Source organism: Muntiacus reevesi, chromosome 14, assembly GCF_963930625.1.
Source record: "Muntiacus reevesi chromosome 14, mMunRee1.1, whole genome shotgun sequence".
Lineage (NCBI taxonomy): Eukaryota > Metazoa > Chordata > Mammalia > Artiodactyla > Cervidae > Muntiacus > Muntiacus reevesi.
In genome coordinates this window covers 64746344-64764099 of record NC_089262.1, presented here as the reverse complement: position 1 = coordinate 64764099, position 17756 = coordinate 64746344, and the positions used below count along the sequence as shown (strand labels likewise).

General features: G+C 55.1%; 1 protein-coding gene across 1 annotated transcript in view; it reads left to right on the top strand.

Moving 5' to 3' along the window:
- The window catches only part of FGF18 (fibroblast growth factor 18), a 35863-nt gene that overhangs the window by 16351 nt on the left and 1756 nt on the right, over positions 1–17756 (top strand). The window contains exon 4 of the mRNA XM_065905416.1: positions 11623–11729. Coding sequence (XP_065761488.1) covers positions 11623–11729 — 107 coding nt within the window. The remainder of the gene's footprint in view (positions 1–11622; positions 11730–17756) is intronic.

Below are 17756 nucleotides of genomic sequence, written 5' to 3'. Positions count from 1 at the left end.
CGCGTGTGCTCTGTGGGCTGAAGTTTGCTCTCTTATGAAGCATGGGTGCTCACACCACCTGGGGTTGCAATTGACCTGCCCTTGACCCTGGAACGTCCCAGCTCCCCTGAGGTGTTCAGAAGCCGTCACGGGCCCCAGGTTGCCCCCCTTCCGTCCAGAGGCCCCGAGCCCGAAGAGATCCTCAGCCGTGAGGGAGGCACCCAAGACTCCTCCCGCCCAGCCCCTGAGCAAGTGCTGACCGTGCCCTCACCGCTTCCTACCTTCCCAGGCCCAGGTTCTGGAGGGTGTCCCAGGTCCCAGCCACGGGGCCCGGGGGCTGTGGGCGGCTGCGCCTGCCAGCCTGGGCCGTTCTGAGACGAGGCTCTGCCTGCCTGCTGGTCCCTGCCCATTGCAGACATGACAACAAGACAAATAATTTCTTGGATCTCTTTATCTTGGACACCATTTGTTCTCCCTGTGCCCCGGGGCAGGACTGACCTCGCGGTGGGCCCAAGTGGGGCAGCTGTGCTGTCACTGGAGGCTGGGCCGGCTGGCCGGGCTGGGCCATGCTGGGCTCCTGCTCCTCCAGGCCAGCTGCCCCCTCCCTCTCCTGCCCCATCGCTCGTTACTGCCTCCATTTCCCTCCTCCCTCTTCCCCCTGCCCCCTTTCTCGGTCTGGCTGCTCCTCCTTTCATCTGGCATCTCTGTCTCTTGAGTCCACCCCCTCCTCCTGGTTGCTTCTGTCCATCACTCTGTCTCCCCCATCCCCACCATCTCAGGCTCTATCCCTGCTTCCCTCCCTCTGACCAGGGTCCTCTCCCTCCTCCCCACCTCTCCCAGGCCCTCTGCTGGCCGCCTCTCTGTGGCCTCGGCTCTCTGCCCCCGCTGTGGACGCCTGGCTGTGCTGGGCAGACCCAGGTGCGTGTTTTCCCTGGGATCTGCCGTCCCGTTGCTGCCAGGGAAGGGGCAGCTGGCTGGCTGGGGTGGGAGGGAGGTGCCCTCCTGGGGAGTCCCCGGAGTTCTCTCTGGCCCCTCCAGGCTGGGAGAGTACAGGGGGGTCAGACTCTGGTCTGAGCCATCTGTCCAGGCTCTGAGATCAGGGTCTGGAGCTTGGGAGGGAGAGGAGGTAGGCAATGGCCGGCCCCTCTCTCCAGAAGCAACCTGCCCTCTCGTTTCCTCTGCCTGAACCGGAGGCTCAGTGGTCTCACCCGGTGTGGCCTGAGCATCTCTGGGGCTCAGCAGTCTCCCTTCTGTGCATTACCAGGGATGGACTCAAGCAGTGCCTCTTAAACGTGCGTGTGCACCCAGATCGCTGAGGGGTCTTGTTGAAAGGCTCGTGTTGGTGTGCAGCGTCTGGCCTGAACTCTGGGTGTCTGAGAAGTGGCCTGGCGGTGCTGGGGGACCACACCTGGCGTGTGCAGGGACGGGCCTGTCCTGATTCGCCTCCAGCCCCACAAAGTCTAGACTTAATGGTTCTCTGTCAAGGAATCTGTCACTCCTTGGTCTCCCAGCACCCAGGGCAGCAGGGGGCCTTGCTGGCCGCTGAGACCACTCCATTTAAATGTCGCATTAGTAACGCAGATGAGGGGCTGGGACCCCATCTGTGAGCCCTGAGAGAGGAAGTGAGACAATGGAGCCAACTGAGGCTTCCAATCTAGATAATCAATACAAATATTATTGGGAGGGTGATTTATGTGGCTGAGTCTAGCAGGAGGATGGGGCTGCATTAGTCTGTCCTGCCTGTGGGGGAGGGGTAGCCAGTGGTCCTCAGTCAGGCCAGGCGGCCCAGGATGTTGGAGAACCTGCTCCCTCCTTCTCAGGGCTCCGTCCAGCTGAAAGAATGGTGTCTTCTGAGACTTGCATTCATACACAGTTAGAATACAGTCTGGGAATTCCAGCAAACACCAAGTATAAACAATCCCCATAAATGCCTGGAATCCCCGCAGACCCTCGGAATCTCAGATTGGAGTCTCTGAAACACTCAGAATCTCAGATTCGTCAGCATCCTGAGGCGCTAGACACCTTAGGCTGGTGCAAGATGCTGGGCTCCCTTTGTGTGGACGCCCGCCCCAGAGCTCTTGGCCGACCTTACAGCAGTGAGCAGTCTTTAGTGAAATCTCCACAGATGAACCAGGCTTCTGCACCAGGCTGTTCTGCAGCAGGGTCTCCCCATGGCTCCCTGAAACTCTCCCAGAGCACCAGGGGCCCCGAGGGTGGCCGTTTCAGGAACGCGAGACTTTCATAGCTTTGGGCTCCGCTCTGGGGGGGAAGTACGTGGGCCGGGGGCTAGTGGCGTAGGTAGTGTGGTGGACATCTGGCTGGCCAGGAACTGGGCAAGCGCCGTCCTGCCCACCTGGGGTCATTGCATCAGTCCCACCCCTTCCTGCCTTTAGCCCTGGTCACCTCGGTCCAGCCAGTAGTCAGGAGACAGGAGCCCTGGGTTCCAGTGGCAGCTCTGTCACTGAACAGCCTCCAGTGCCTGGGGCAAGCATGTCTGGCTGGCTCTGGGCTGAGTTCCTTCACCAGCTGAGCAAAGATGAGGTCGATGCCTCCGAGGTCAATGCCCTTAAGCTGGAGTGTGGAAGCGCCAAGGCACATGAGCTGCAGGAAGCAGGGCTGCTGTGGTGGGACCTGTGACTTAGCAGAGGAGCACCCAGGGTCAGCTGAGCCAGCCCTCAGGGAAGGGTAGGAGCCCCAGCATTGGTTCCGGTGGTGTAGGAGCCACTCTACTTTTATAAGGCTTGTAGTTGCCTACTTTCATTTGACAAAGGCGACTTTTCCACTTGATTAAGAAAAAACACCCCAAACGCCCAAGTTTTCTTTTTTAAAATTTGTTTTTAATTGGAGGTTAATTGCTTTACAATAGTGTGTGGGTGTCTGCCATACATCATCACGAATCAGCCGTAGACTTTGCAGGAGGCCAGACTCCCGGGACTGACAGTACCCAGAGCAGCCCCGAGAAGGCCTCTGGAGGGCCTGTGGAAGCCAGGAAGGTGGTCTTCTGAGAGGGTGAGCATGTGGACTCTGGAATCGGAGGGAACTGAAATCTCAGCGCCCCCACTTAGGAGCTGGAGGCCTTAGGTGGGAGTTAGCCTTTCTGATCCCATTTATTCTTTTGTAAAGTGGGGTCGTTGAAATGAAAGGGTATCTTCTGCTCAAAGATGTTATGATTGTTTAAGCCAGAATACTCAGTGCTGCTGTGTGGGGACAGAGGGTGCCGTCGTGGGCTCAGGAGGGCTCCCCTCTGGGGAACTGGCTCCTGGCGCTTCCGGAAGGGGTGCTGCCTCTACCCTCAGGCCCTGGCACGTCTGCTGCAGATAGAAGAGGCTCCTGCAGCATGGTTCCAAGCAGCAGCGGGGACTGGCAGTGCTCTGGCCATCTCAGGCCGGAGGCGGAAGGGTATTCGGACCCTTCTGTTGGGTGTGGTCTGGTCTCTCGGTTCACATCTGGGTCCCCCCCTCACTCGGGTGGCAGTACAGCCGTGAGTGAGACCACCTGGTCTTAGTCTTCAACGAGCTCCCAGGCCAAAGCCCCTGCTCCTTCCTAGGGGCTGACTCTAAGTAGGAAGAGCCTGGGCCGTTCCTGTCCCCTCCCTGCATTGCATGGTGGCAGAGGACAGGGCATGGAGATAGTACGCCGTGGATTGGTTCCAGCTTGGCATGGATCAGTGACTCCAGCTGTGTCACCGCTGGCCAGGGTCACGGGGAGTCAGCCTGCTCAGCTTGGGCTCTGCCCTTCTGGGCAGCCTTCCTGAGTTCCCCCACACCCCTCCAAGAATGTGAGCTCCTTGAAAGCAGTGGCCTTTCTTCCTGTCCCTGTGTCTACTACACAGCCTGGCAGAAAGCAGGCCCCCTTTAAAGGTTCCTGGATGAGTGACTCAAATTATTACAGGGCAGCACAGAGCCCAATCAGGGGCTGACATGCACGACTCACCTGGGAAAGCGAGTGGGGTCTTGCAGGACTTTTGCTGAGTGGGTGACAGAAGTGGGCGGGGGCCCTGCGGCCCCCGTTTCCCTCCTCCTGGTACCTGCTGCAGGGCTGGGCTTGAGCGAGGAGCCAGGTCCTTTGGGCTGGCAGGTGTGGGCAAGGCTGCAGGGACCCCCTTCTCTGCGAGTCTGACACCTCATAGTCCATTCTCCATACTGTGGTCCAAAACGTGGGTCTCGGTCACTCAGTCAAAGGCGGTCATGTCATTTAGAGTGAAATCCACACCCTCAGCAGGAAGGCCTGGCCTGGCTCCTCCCTGACCGCAGGCTCCATCACCCCAGGCCTTGCTCGCTCAGCTCCAGTCCCAACTTCCTGCTGCCCCTCGTACCCTCCAGGCATGTCTGCAGTTAAGGGCCTTTGCTGGGCCCTCAGCCTGGGGCTGCCCTCCTTCCAGGTCCCCATGGCGTTTGCGCCCTCACCTCACTCATTCAGTCGCCACCTCATCAGAGAGCTCCTGTGTCCTCCTGCGGGTGTATTTCTCTTCCTGGCACTTACTGCTGCCTGAAGTTCTGTTACGTGTTTAGTTATTCGCTCCCCGTGTCTCCTGTTCCCCTGCACACTCTAAGGCTAGGTGGCTTCTGTCTATTGTTCTCACGGCTGCATCCCCCCACACAGTGAAACTGTTAGCCGCTCAGTCATGTCAGATTCTTTGCAACCCCATGGCCTGTACCCTGCCAGGCTCTTCTGTCCATGGGATTACCCAGGCAAGAATACTGGAGTGGGTTGCCATTTCCTTCTCCAGGGGATCTTCCTGATCCAGGAGCAGAAGCCACGTCTCCCGCATTGCAGGCGGATTCTTTACCACAGAGCCACCTGGGAAGCATCCCCCTTGCACACAGCCAGCCACAAACCAGTGTGCGATGCATGTTTGAGCCAGTGAGCGCCTGGGTGACCTGTGAGCATCCAGGAGTGTGGGTGAGACCACTCCTCTGGGGCAAGTGCCCCGCACAGAGTATGTACTTGGAGAATCAGTGCTCCTTCCATTCTCCTCTCCTGTCCTCCCTTCCAGCCAGCCTTGCATCTTGCAACCGGGATACCCTGAGCAACAGAGCAAGCTTTTCTGAGAGATGTTCCCAGCTGGAAGGAGCATTAGTATGTCCGTCTAATACCCTGCCCTCTGAGCTCGTGTCCCACGACTTCTGTCCTCAGTGAGGAGTGGCCACCCATATCTTGGTGACTCTGCAGCTCAACCAGCCACATGAGAGCTGCAGCTAGGATTAAATATAGCTCCTGATCGATCCTATTGATTCTTTCCCTCTTCCTTTCTGGCAAATCCACATGGCCTGCAAGCCTCCTTGGGTGACTTTAGAAGGGGAGCCATGGGCACCTTTGGAGAAAAGCCATAACGTGTGTGTGTGTGTGTGTGTGTGTGTGTGTGTGTGTGTGTGTGTGTGTGAATAGCAATGCTGAAACCTCTCCAGAGAGGAATCCTTCCTCCTGCCCCCACTTCTTTCCCTTCCCCTCAACCTGGTTCAGAGGGGAGGGAGGGGGTTCTGGTTCAGTGTGACCTCCCAGCGCCTTTGTGGCAAGGATGCTTCCTCGCTGGAGGGCGATGCCTGGAGAGGGGCCAGCGGCTGCCCTGGCACTGCAGCAGCCAGCCGGGTCACCCTGTGCAGGCCCGCGTGCACTGCTCTGCCCAGCCTCTCGCTGGCTCCCGGCTCCCTGCCTGTGTTCTCAGGTCTTAGAGGTTTAACCCTGAAACTGGTGGGAGACCGGGAAGGAAACCAGTTATCCTGCTTGCTTTTCTCCGGCTCCACTTTTCTGGGTCTCCTGTGTCCCTCTGTGTATGTCTCTCTGGATCTCTGTCTGTCTTTCCCTGCTGTTTCCAACCCTTCCAACCAAAAGGGTTCCAAGGGAGGTCCTGGATCGCCTGCAGGGAAGCCCAGCTGGGAAATCACACTGGAATCAGTCAATCCATCCATCCACCAAAGTCGTTTCTCATTTCTCTGCCGTCACCAGCCTGCCTCGCATCTGTCCTGCCCTGCCTGAGTCTGAATCTCTGTCTGTGTCACACTAGCTCCGGAGTTACTCTGCCTGTGTTCAAATCCTGGTCCTACTGGGTGACTTTGGCAAGTAACCTCTGAAGCTCTGCTCAGAGCCTCAGTTTCTTCATCAGTAAAATGGGCATAATAGTTCTACTTCATAAGGTTGTTGTGAGGATCTAATGAGACTTTCCATATTCAGACTCTAAGCACAGTGCCTGACAGATGGTAAATGCTCAAATAAGTATTAGCTTTTTAAAACCATCATTATTACTCCATGCATTTCAACAAAACTGGGAGAAAAAGACAGCTTTTTTTTTTTTTTTAATGGAAAGGGCTTTCTCTCCAGCTCCTTTTCCTTCCACTTTCTCTTTTTCCTTTTCTGCATTCCTGTCTGGATGCTGGAGAGGGGATTGGGCTCTTCAAGCTCCTGGCCCCCAGCATGGGCAGGCGCTGGGCTCCTGCTCTGAGCTGAGGCTGGCTCTGTGGCCCTCCCCCGCAGGGGAGATCCCACACTGGCTCAGCCCCTGATGCATACAGCTTCTCCTTCTGGTCAGAACTAGGTCGGAAGCCATTTGCTGCCTCTCTGGCTGTGGTTTGAACCCAGACTTGGGTGCTCCTATGGGCTCCCCTATCTCCCAGAATCAGCTAGGAGCGATCTTCCTCAGGGTGACAGCTGGTACCCTTCCCTGCCTCAAAGTCATTTGGAAATGGAGCTGGGGAGGGATGGGCCCCAACCGTTGGCTCTTTGGGCGTCTTGACCCACAGACTTCTGCCCCAGGAAGGTGAAGTCAAGGCAGAGAAGCTCCCTGTTCATTCACTAACCTCCCCAGGAAAGGGACTGGCATGGAGGAAAAGTTTGACCTAAGGGGGAGACAGGCTAAGACCCAGACTTCTAGGTTAGCCTGCCTGGGTTTTAACTTCACCATTGTGTGACCTTGGGGCTCCATTTTCTCACCTGTAAAATGGGGTAATAAAAAAAATTAGTTCTAGTCTCCTGGGATTGTCATAAGGATTGAAATAACGTGTATAGTGTAGAACGGTGACCAGCATATGATAGGCTCTCAATAAATATAAGTTACTGAAGCTTCCCAGAGGGGCAGTACTGAAAGGAAGTCATCTAGTCCTGGCCCAGAGAGGGATAGGACTTTCTCCCATTGTCAGAATATCTGATAGTAACTCTGAGGCTGGGAGTGGGTGGCTGGGGGAGCTCAGAGCTCTAGTGAGAGGCAGGAGTAACACTGGTGGGGAGCAGAGTTGCTAAAGGCATTGATCGTGGGATCAGACACTGAATTTGCACTTCTCCTGTGCTCTTGCCAGCTGGATGCCCTTGAGCAAGTCCTTTACCTCCCTGAATCTTGTTTGCTTTAAATTTTAAGTGGCATTTTGTATACTTGGGGCTTCCCTGAGGCCCAGATGCACGGGGTCCGAGATGTCGCCTCCTTCCCTGGTCACACTGCCCTCCCAGCCCAGCTCCTGCCATCCCCGCTCCCTTCTCCTCCGAGCTCTCCTGCACATTGTCTTCTCTTATTTGCTGCCTTTTCCGAGTCTGTCTCTACCCGCTGGAAGGTAGGCTTCATGAGGGCAGGCCCTTAACTGTCTCATCCACCACTGTGGTTTCCGGCACCTAGCCCACACTTGGCTTATGGTAGATGACCAGTAAGTAAATTTTAGTGGGTATATAAAGGGCTTGATGAGGTAAGTATGAATAGTGTGTGAGAGTGTTAGTCGCTCAGTCATGTCTGGCTTTTTGTGGCCCCGTGGACTGTAGCCTCCTCTCTGAGGAGGTGACATCTGAGTTGAGATGTCAGCCTAGGAGGTGAGGAGCCACTGTGGGAAAGTGTGGGCAAAGCGATCGCCAGGCGGAGGAAGAGTGTGAAGGCCCTGAGGCCGCAGTGTACTGGGTGACTCAGAGCAGGAAAAGCAAGGAGGCCTGTGTGGCTGGAGGGCTGCGAGCGAGGCTGGGAGACGGGGGCGGGCAGCAGGGGCCAGGCTGTGTGCCTCTTAGGGTCCCCTGGGAGGGTCTGGATTGTTAGTGAGGTGGCACAGTGCCGAAGAATCCGCCTGCCAACGAAGACACCTGGGTGTGATCCCTGGGTCAGGAAGATCCCCTGGAGCAGGAAATGGCAATCCATGCTAGTATTCTTGCCTGGAAAATCCCATGGAGAGAGGAGCCTGGTGGGCTGCAGTCCCCGGGGCTGCAAAGAGTCAGACATGACTGAGCAACTGAGCGCGCATGCATGGACATCCATATGAGGCTGTAGCAGGGGAGAGGCACAATTCATGTTACATTTTGTAAAGATCCTTCTGGCTGAGCTGCAGAGGAGAGACTGCTGGGGGCAAGAGTAGCAGAGTGGAGGAGGGGATGCCAGGGTGGTGAGTAGCAAGATGATAACATTGATCGCTCCTGCCTGGCCTGGGACAGGCCTCAGAATCAAATCGAGTGGAGATGAGGTTTCTGGCTCCTGAGAGGTGCGTCTTGGGGGCTTAGGTCTTGGGTCATGAGACAGGGAAGCGTGATGCTGAGGACCAGGCAGGCTCTGGGGCAAACCTGGTCTGGGTGGGTGGAGTCTCTCTTTCTCTTTTTCTGAGAACTGCTGCTGCTATTACTCCCCAAAGACTTTACATAATCTTGGCCCGGCTCCCTCCTCATTATGTCATGTGCTGAGTGGAGTCTAGGTCACTCCGTGGCTTGCTGCGGTCGGGGAAGAACAGACTTCTGGCTCCCCAGGGTGCAGTGGCCGGTGCAGACCATCCCCATGCTGGGGTGGGGGCGGCTGGGCTGGCGGGGGTGGGGTGCCGTCCAGCCCCAGCCCCAGGCCCCTGGACGGCTCAGGCAGAGGCCAGGGCTTCCTCAGATGGGCTGCGGTTAATGAGAGGTGGGGGCTGTGTTTTGAGCCAAGCTGGGGCTGGGGGCCCTCCTCTGGGACCCAGGCCCCAACAGGAAGAGAGCCAGCCAGACTGGATGTAAACTGCCCCTCCCACCCCCCGCCCCACCTGGGAAGGCTTGCTTCTCTGAACCTCAGTTTCCTACACTGTAAAAGGGGGACGAAGGCACCTAACCTCGCTGGGATGTGTGATTTTGGCAGGCTCACAGGGGCGTCAGATCCAGCGTGCAGCAGGAGTTGTTCTGAAGACAGGGACCCAGGCTGGTGCCGGGACAGGGCAAAGCAGTCTTCCTCTCGGACGTGCTTGGGGCTGCCTGGCCTCAGCCCTGTGGCCTCACCCGCTCTTTATGATTTCCCATCCCTACCTTTCTCCAGTCACAGAGACAATCAGAACAGCCAGGCCCCACTCCCATTGCATAGGGAAGGAAACTAGGGGCTCAGATGGGGCATGTGGCTTACTCCAGGTCACCCCCCAGGATGGCAAGGCTCTGTAAATCCCTGCCTAAGGCCTCTTCTGACCCTGGAGGAAGCTGGGAAAGTTCAGGACAGAAGGCCCACCTTGGAGAGGCAAGTTCTGCTTCCCCTCTGCCCTTTTATACACACCAGATTTCTTTTCCACTACTTTTTGTTTTTTCTGGGTAAATGGGTTTATTTTGCAGTTATTAGGAAACTTAAGGAACAGTTACTGAGTTTCCCCTACCTAGCCTCTGCGAACAGCATCATTTTATATAACCCTCACATTGGCTGTTAGAGATGAAGGATGACGACCCCCATTTTACAGATGAAGAACCTGAGGCCCAGGGTCATACACTGGCAAGTGGAACTAGGGAGTCATATGCATACAGGTGCATCTCAAAGCTCTCACCTTTCCTCTTGCACATGCTGCCTTTGTCAGAAGCTCCTGGGGATGGGGGACTCTCCTGACCCCTAACAACCCCCATCCCATGTGGGGCCTGAGTTTGTGAGCGGATGCTGAAAGCTAGTCTCAGAAGTGCTGTGATGTTTGACCCTTGGTTCCCAGGGACTAAGCTAACAAGAGAGTTACAGGGAGTTTGGATTTAGGGGAGCAGGGAGCATGAAGGGCTTATAACCCCCGATCCCAGTGTTCGCTAACATTCTCAACTCAGTGTTTACTAGGGATGGGGGAAGGCAGAGAGAAGAATGTGCCCCCACCTTTGTTCCTAGAATTACTAAATTCTTGTTAGATCTTTAAATTTTATGTAAATTCTTCTTTTTTTCCTTGGAAAGGTGGGTATCACATTTTAATTAGTAGTGGTGTCAAAGGAGGGCTAGATTAATTACTGGAAATCCTGAGTTCCAGATGGTTTTAATTTTCACAGCAGGGCACCAGGGTATATATTTAAAAATTTTTTTATTAAAATCATACCTCTTGTATTTTAGGGGCACTGAGGTACACTGTTTGTGGCTCCAAGGATACTGTATTTAGGACTATGATTTTGTTATGGAGAAGCAAGTCCCTTGTCACTGAAATTAAAATTTTGTGGGTGAGGGAGGGGCAGGTGTTGGGAAGCAAAGGATCAGGAGAGGGAGGGTGAGAATGGGGGGTCAGAGGCAAAGAAGGGGGATGCAGGTGGTGGGGAAATCCAGGCCCTGGGATTCAGGTTCAGAGAGGGCATGTGACCTGCCAAAGTCACACAGCTTCCTCCTGGGGAGAAAACGTGAAGTGGCTGAGGGACAGGGAGCGGTCTTACAGTACGCCTAATCAAGAGACGGCCACCCTTCGGCCACTAGATGTTCTTGTTCAGTCAGGCTTTGGGGGCTTAGCTCTGGCTGCCCCATCCAGGACCACCTGGGACACCCCATGTTTTTGTGGCGTATGGGGGGTTTAACATGAGGTCTCCCATTCCAGACCAGAGGGTACTGGGTTCTGATTGGGACTTCCAGGCTCCTGGGAGTTAGCCATCCTTCAGCCTTGGTGGCCTGTTTTTTTTTTGTTTTTTTTTTCCTATCTACACTGTGTGGCATGTGACATGTGGGATCTTAGTTCCCCAACCAGGGATTGAACCCATGGCCCCCTGCATTGGAAGCATGGAGTGTTAACCACTGGACTGCCAGGAAGTCCCCAAGTCTTGGTGGCCTTGACTGAGGAAAGTGAAATATTATACTGACAGCCTCCTTTCCCGGGGCCTTGAATTTCCCTTTCCAGACATCTCCCGATTTCAAGCAGCCAGGGCACTCCCTCTCTCATATCCCCATCAGGGAGTGGACACCCAGATGTTTGCCCTGGAGGAAGGGGCTTCTGACCTAAATTTTGGAGGAAGTAGCTTAGCATTCCACAAGGCAAGACTCGTGTGCATGTATTATGTGTGTGTGTGTGTGTGTGTGTGTGTGTGTGCACGCATTGTGCATGCCTGTGTGAGCTCATAGGCATCTGAATGTCTGACCCCTCAGTCCAGAGACTGCTGCTTCTTTGGGGTTATTTGTGTGATTGTGTGTCCTGCACTGGGGAAGGGAATTGAGGGGCAGGGGAAGGTGGGTGATGAGGGCAGAAGTCACACTGGTCTTTAGCCACCGGGAGCGATCTGGGTCCCCGTTGGAGTCCAGAGAGTCTGGGAGTTGGGAACAGGTGTCAGAGAGCTTTTCTCCCTGCCTGAGAGGCACATGCTCCAGAGAGACCTGTCAGAAGCAACCCCCCCATACTTGATTCTGGGGGCAGTGGGAGGTCCAAGGGCAAGGTCAGGGTCAGGGATCATGTTGCTGAGTCTTCAGGCCAGCCACTGCCCCTGGTAAAAAAATGTGTCTTGTTCTCCTTCTGCCTTTCGAAGCCCAGCTCCTAGTGGAGACAGACACCTTCGGTAGTCAAGTCCGGATCAAGGGCAAGGAGACGGAGTTCTACCTGTGTATGAACCGGAAAGGCAAGCTTGTGGGGAAGGTAAGTGGTGGTCTGGAACTTGGGTGGGCCCCCCAGCAACCCAGGGGGGCTGGAGCAGTGCCTCCTGGGCCCCATCAGCCCTAAATGGGAAAGAGGTCCCATGAATGTGTGTGTGTGAGAGAGATTCCCATTGTGAGGTCTCTTCATCACCCCCACTTCTCTGTCCCCTCACCTGCAGCCTGCCAGGCTGTGGCTTTGACTTTGGGGAGTACGTAGGGCCCCGATCTCTCCTGGTGGACGTGGAGCTCTGGCTTGCTTGGCAGTGGGAGAACCCCCCAGGGGGTCTGAGGCTCCCAGTCTGAATGTACCTGACGTCTGGCAGCAGGGACCCCAGTGGGCCAGGGCCTGGGGCTGCAGCGTTGTTTTAATAATCACAGGGGGTTTATGACTCCCCAAAGCCACACCTTTGGAACCCAGCAGTCTCTTCAGCCTTGTGATTCTAGCATTTCAGGAAGGTTTTATTACTTTGGAACACGCATGCAACAAATTAGGGTGGGGGTAGGATATGGGTGGGGTGGACCCACGTGCCAGGGATTCTGAGCCTCCACTGATGCATTTCGATGCTGCTGCCCCTTTTGGCCCGGGTGTCCTTGTTTGTGAAGTTCACACACATGCTTCCTTTGGATGCTCTAGAGTGGATTCATGCTCCATGTTCCCTTCTCTCTGCAGGGACCCTACTCATGCCCTGGCCAACTTGTATAATGAGGGGGTGGCTTCTGCTGGCCAGTTGGAGTGGAAGGTAGAGGGTAGACCTAGATTCCAAAGAGGATGGCTGCTTCTCCTTGAGGCAAGGCCGTCTGTGATGATCTGCATTTATTACACCTTGTTGGGGTGGGGGGTGGGGGAAGGAAGCATGACTTCAATTTCTGTTTAAGCCATGGCTTTGACTCCCCGAATCCCCCAATTCTTATCCCTCTTCCCCCCTCCCCTCCATATCCTGGGGAGAGGATGTCAGGCCAGAGACCTGAGCCAGGAGAATGTCTCTGATTATTTGTTAATAACAAGGGTACCAATAGCCTCTGTTAATTGAGCATCTACTTTCTGCCAGGCACTAAGCAAAAAAAAATGCTTCAAAATAATCCCATGAGGTGGGTCGGGGAAGAACAGGCTTCCACCATTCCCATTTCATAGATGGAAAAGCTGAGGCTTGGCCGTGTCCGGGCACTTTTCCCAGGTCACGGGCTAGAGCTTGGCGGGCTTCAAAGCCCAGTTTAGAAGGCAAGGATTCCAGCTGGAGCTTCTCAAAGAGCAACAGAATAGTAATCCGTACCTCGCCCCGGGATGCCTAGGAGTGGTTTTAATTAGTGATTCACTTTCCGCGGACTCACTCACCGCGTCCGCGGCCGGCCAGCCGGCCGGCCAGCCAGCGAGGGGTCCGTGGCAGGGGCGGCGGGCGGGCCGGGCGCCGCGCCCCCTGGCCTGGCCGTGCGTTTCCTGCGGCGGCGCGGCCAGCCCCGCGTCGGGCGCTTTGTTCTCCCGCCCGCCCGGGCCGCCTCCCAGGCCCAACCTGCCTGCAGTTGTGGGCTCGCCTCCCCCCGCCGCGCCCCCGTTTTCCTGTTTAAAGGCGGGCCGCGCTGCAGCCGCCGCAGCGCCCACTGCCCGCGTGCCCCTCCCTCCCCGGCTGCGTGGTTCCCGGCATCTTGACCCCGGGAGGGCCGTCCTGGGGTCAGAAGCACAGCCCCGTCCCCTCGGGCCGCTCCCCGCCGCCCGCCCGCCCGCCGGCTGGCCGCTGAGTCACCGCTTCCACAGGAGCCGGCTCCGATTTCCTGCCCCCTCGCCCTCTCTCCCGTCATTAATATTGGGGCCGGTTCAGCTGGCGGCGAGGCCCGCCCCGCGCTCCGCTTCCCTGCCCCCTTGCTGGTAGCCCCTCCACCTTGCTGCAGGGTCCCCCGCCCCAAATTCCCATCCACCTGTCCCGACTCGCCCGGGCGGGTCGCCCTGTTGGCCCCTACCCAGCCCAGCGCCCTCGCCCTCTGGGTCCTGCAGTTGGCAACCCCGGGTCCTCGGGTGGCGGTTCTGTCGCAGGTCGTCGGCAGCCGATCAGACCTGGTCCCGGGGTTACTCTTGATGGCTGGCCTGTGTCTGGCCCTGCCCTAACTCCTGCCTCTGCTCCGCCGAACCCCTTCTCCGGGCCTTTCCCCGCTGCCCACGCTCAGCTTTCTAAAGCTCGCCCCTCCTCTCCACCCGCAGCTCAGCCAGAACCAGTCCTCAGGCCCTCACCTTCTACCCAAGAAAGGCTACCCTCCTTGGGGAGAGCCTGCCCACGCTCGTGTTCCTCATGTCACAGACACATGGCCCGGCCAGCCCCCACTCCTTGTTGGGATGGGGCGTCAGGCTGTGTGCAGGCGGTTCCCTCTGCCAGGACAGCCTTTCCCTCGCCCATCCACCCTGAGCCTTGGCTCATCCTTTCATGATCTCTGGCTCCACTGACCGCCCAGTCAGCACACCCACCCTGGAGCCCACAGCTACTCACACATCCCTCTCTGCAGTCTGCTCACCTGGGTTGGCTGGCTGTTTCTGTGTTTGCATCCCCCACCAGGCTAGCGGCTCTGAGGGCCAATTCTGGATCCATCCATCACGCTTCTTATACCTGCTCAAAGGATACCAAAGAAATAGAAATGTGGTGCTTACCTTTTGAGAATTGACTCAACCTACAGCCAGAATTAGCCACGTCAGACCTGGAATCTAAGTGCTTTGACTTCACTGAGCCTCAGTGTCCTCACCTGTAAAATGGGAAGATAATCCTGACACTGAGTAGGCACTTGTTAAACATGAGCTACATTCCCCTTGAAAGTCAGGTTCTTCACCTGTGAGAACCCTTGACCTCAACTCAGGCTCTGGCTCCTTTGGCTCAACAGGATAGCTTGCTTGGATGGTCTTGACTTTGGGTGTCAATCTACGTATCTGGCCACAGCCGGACGCTTAACTGAACCCCCAAGAGAGCCTCTGCTGATGCTCCAGAACCTTGGCCTTGCTTCTCTCTCTGCTGCGTGGTACTGATCCTACGCCAGAGCTCTTCTCCCGAGCCCCTGAGAGAGAAGTAGCCCCTTCTCCTTGCGACCTCTCTGGACCCCACCTCCACCTGACCCAGGAGATAGTACTTCCTTTCATCCCATAAAAGAGTTGTTGAATGTCAAGCGCTGTGTGCTAAGTCGTTGTTCCCCATCTCTGGAGATTCAACCCAGGTGGATTTTTCTCATCTGTCTCCTCCTGTGTGATCATTGGTATGTCCCCTTTGGGGCAACAAAGGGCCCCAGACACATTCAGAGCAGGGGGTCCCTTGCCCACTGCGTGTTTGTGAAGACCGCTTTGGTTGAATGTGACTGAAACCTAATTCAAAATGCCTTTAAGCAAAAAAAAAAAAAAGACTTTTTTTTTTTTTTTTTTTTTGTGTCTAGGTAACTAAAAACATCCAGGGGGTAGTTCTGATTTCAAGGAAAACTAAATCCAGGGGCCAAGTGATGTCATTAGGATTCAGTCTTCAGACCAAACAGAAGGAATAGGACTCCAGTTTGGAAAGAAGGAGGTTGGAGGTGGTAGATTTCCAGAGATGATCAAATTCTACTAAATCACCAAGGTCCTGGGATGGGCTGTTCCGTTACTCTTTAAATATTGGTGGATCTGCCTTGCCTGAACCAATTGAGTCAGCAATTTGGGGGGTGAGGCCCATGCACATGTGTTTTTTAAAAATCTCTGCAGGCCATAAGCAGGGTCATAGAGGTGGTGAGGAGAAAGGCAAGGGTCAGGCCCCAGGGCGGCCTACCATTAGCTTCTTATCCACTGAGTCTGAGTTCAGCCTGAAGCCCAGATCCTCAGCCCAGGCAAGAGCATATGTGCCAGGCACTGTGCTGGCCCTTGAACCTCCAAGTCACTGCTTCATGAGCATGGTAGATCTGTGGTCCTAGGGGACCTGAGGTGTGTTGATGGGCAGCACCCACTCTTCCATACCCTTCCTCCCCATGGGCCTGTCTGGGATTAGACAGCAGAGAGGTAAGCCACAGTGGCAAGTGCAGGTTCAGATCCTGGCTTTGCCGCTTAACAGCTCCATGACCTTGGGAAAGCCATTTTTGTGTCTTTGAACTGTTTTCTTCTACCAGGTAGAGTCTACCTTGGCAAGTTAAGAGAGTTAAATGAGACAGTGGCTGTGGAAATATCTGGCCTCTAGTTGGCAATCAGTAAATGCTGAATGAACGAGTGAATGGATGGGTAGGGACACCAAGGTGGGCAGGCTGAGAGTTCGGGCCCTCACTCTTCTCGTCACATCCCCCAGGAGGGGCCTCTCACAACTCACAACTGTCTCTGGGACATTAGTAAGGGATCCAGGAGGCAGAGTTCATTTCTTTTTGGAGGAAAACCAATTAATGTGTCACCCCCACCATCTGTGTCCCAGCAGAACTCTCATCCATTTAACCACAAATTCTCTGGGTGCCCCTGTTTTGGGCTAAGACCTATGCCGAAGCTGTGAGAGCAACCAAGGAGCAGTCCTGACCTCGTGAAGCTCCTGGGCTGATGAGGAGCAGACAGATACAGAACTACTCTGTTGGGCAGGCAGGAGAAGGAGTGGGTGTGGAGGGGATTCAGAAGATGGAGTATGTGAGTTGAATAAAGCATACTGCTAAATGGGAGGAAGGAATGGCAACCCACTCCAGTATTCTTGCCTGGAAAAATCCCATGGACAGAGGAGCCTGGCAGGCTACAGTCCATGGGGTCGCAAAGAGTTGGACACAGCTGAGCAACTAACACACACAGTGCTCAAATGGAGTCTTGAAGGAAGAGGATGAAATACCCAGAGAGCTAGATGGTAGTCAAGGAAGGCTTCCTGGAGGAGGTGGTTACTGAACCGGCTCTTCAAGGTTGAAAGCAATTTTCCAGACAGATATTCTAAGATGGGGAACCAGCCATGGTATAACCTTTATTCAGTTTTCTCTGATTGTTCCATCAAAACCATCCAAGGGACCTGGACTCAGGTTGGATAGGCAGCTTCCAGAATTATCCATGGGGAGGCCAGAGCCCACTCCTTTTTATCCCCCTTGCACATATGCCCCGGCTTCCTCACAATAGGCCCTCTCTGTTCACTCAACCCATAATGTCCTCTGGGTCCTGCGCGCTTCTCCCAGGCCTGCCCCCTGCATACCCTGCAGCCTCCTCGAAAGATCTCTCCTCCAGAGAATGTTTTCTTACCCTGTCTGTCCCTTTCTGCAGAGTTCAGCACTTTGTCTGCAGGGCCCAAGCTTGCCCTCCGCTCAAAGGTGAACGTTCCTGGAAGCTCCAACCCGTTTTCCACTTCAAACAAAAGGCTGGAACTTGCACCTCAGTCTCCACACACAGCCAGACCGCTGGGCTTCCAACTTGGCCGGGCACCCGTCTGTAACGAGGAGTGGGCCCGGCCTAAATTTGGAGATGTTAGTTGGAAACTCGAGTGTTGCTAATTCAGGCCTTCCAACTTTGTGTGTTTCTCACTCTTCCACACCGAGCAATTCGGCTTTTTCAAGGAGGAGATTCAAAGCCTGCTTTCCACCTCCTTTTGTTCAGATCCAAGGAGGGAGGTCAGACCTTCCGAACCACCTGCTCTTCAGAAATAATGTAACAAGTTCCTACTATGTGCCTGGCTCATTTATAAGCATCATCCCTCATAACATCTCTATGATGTAGGAGTCATTTTCCATGTTTGGTCCAGACAAGGAGTCCAAAGTTTAGAGAATGAAATTGACTAGCCTGAGGTCACATAAGGAAGTGTGAGTTGATTCAACGTCTGACTATGAATCTCGTGCTCCTTGCCTGGCATCATCTCCCAGGGAGTTCACCTGGGACCCTAAAATCTTAGAACCATGGGTATAGGCTTTGAGGTTTGGTCATGCCAAAGCTCTTATTTTTAGAGGCTTCCACCCCTCTTCACAACAAACATTAAGATGTACCACACCCCACATTAAATGTAACCTATGTTTAACTCTGTAACAGTGGAGTTGAATGGCAGTTGAGTAGGCAGTTAACTTGGTCTCAGGTTTAGTGCGCATGAATTGGGGCTTC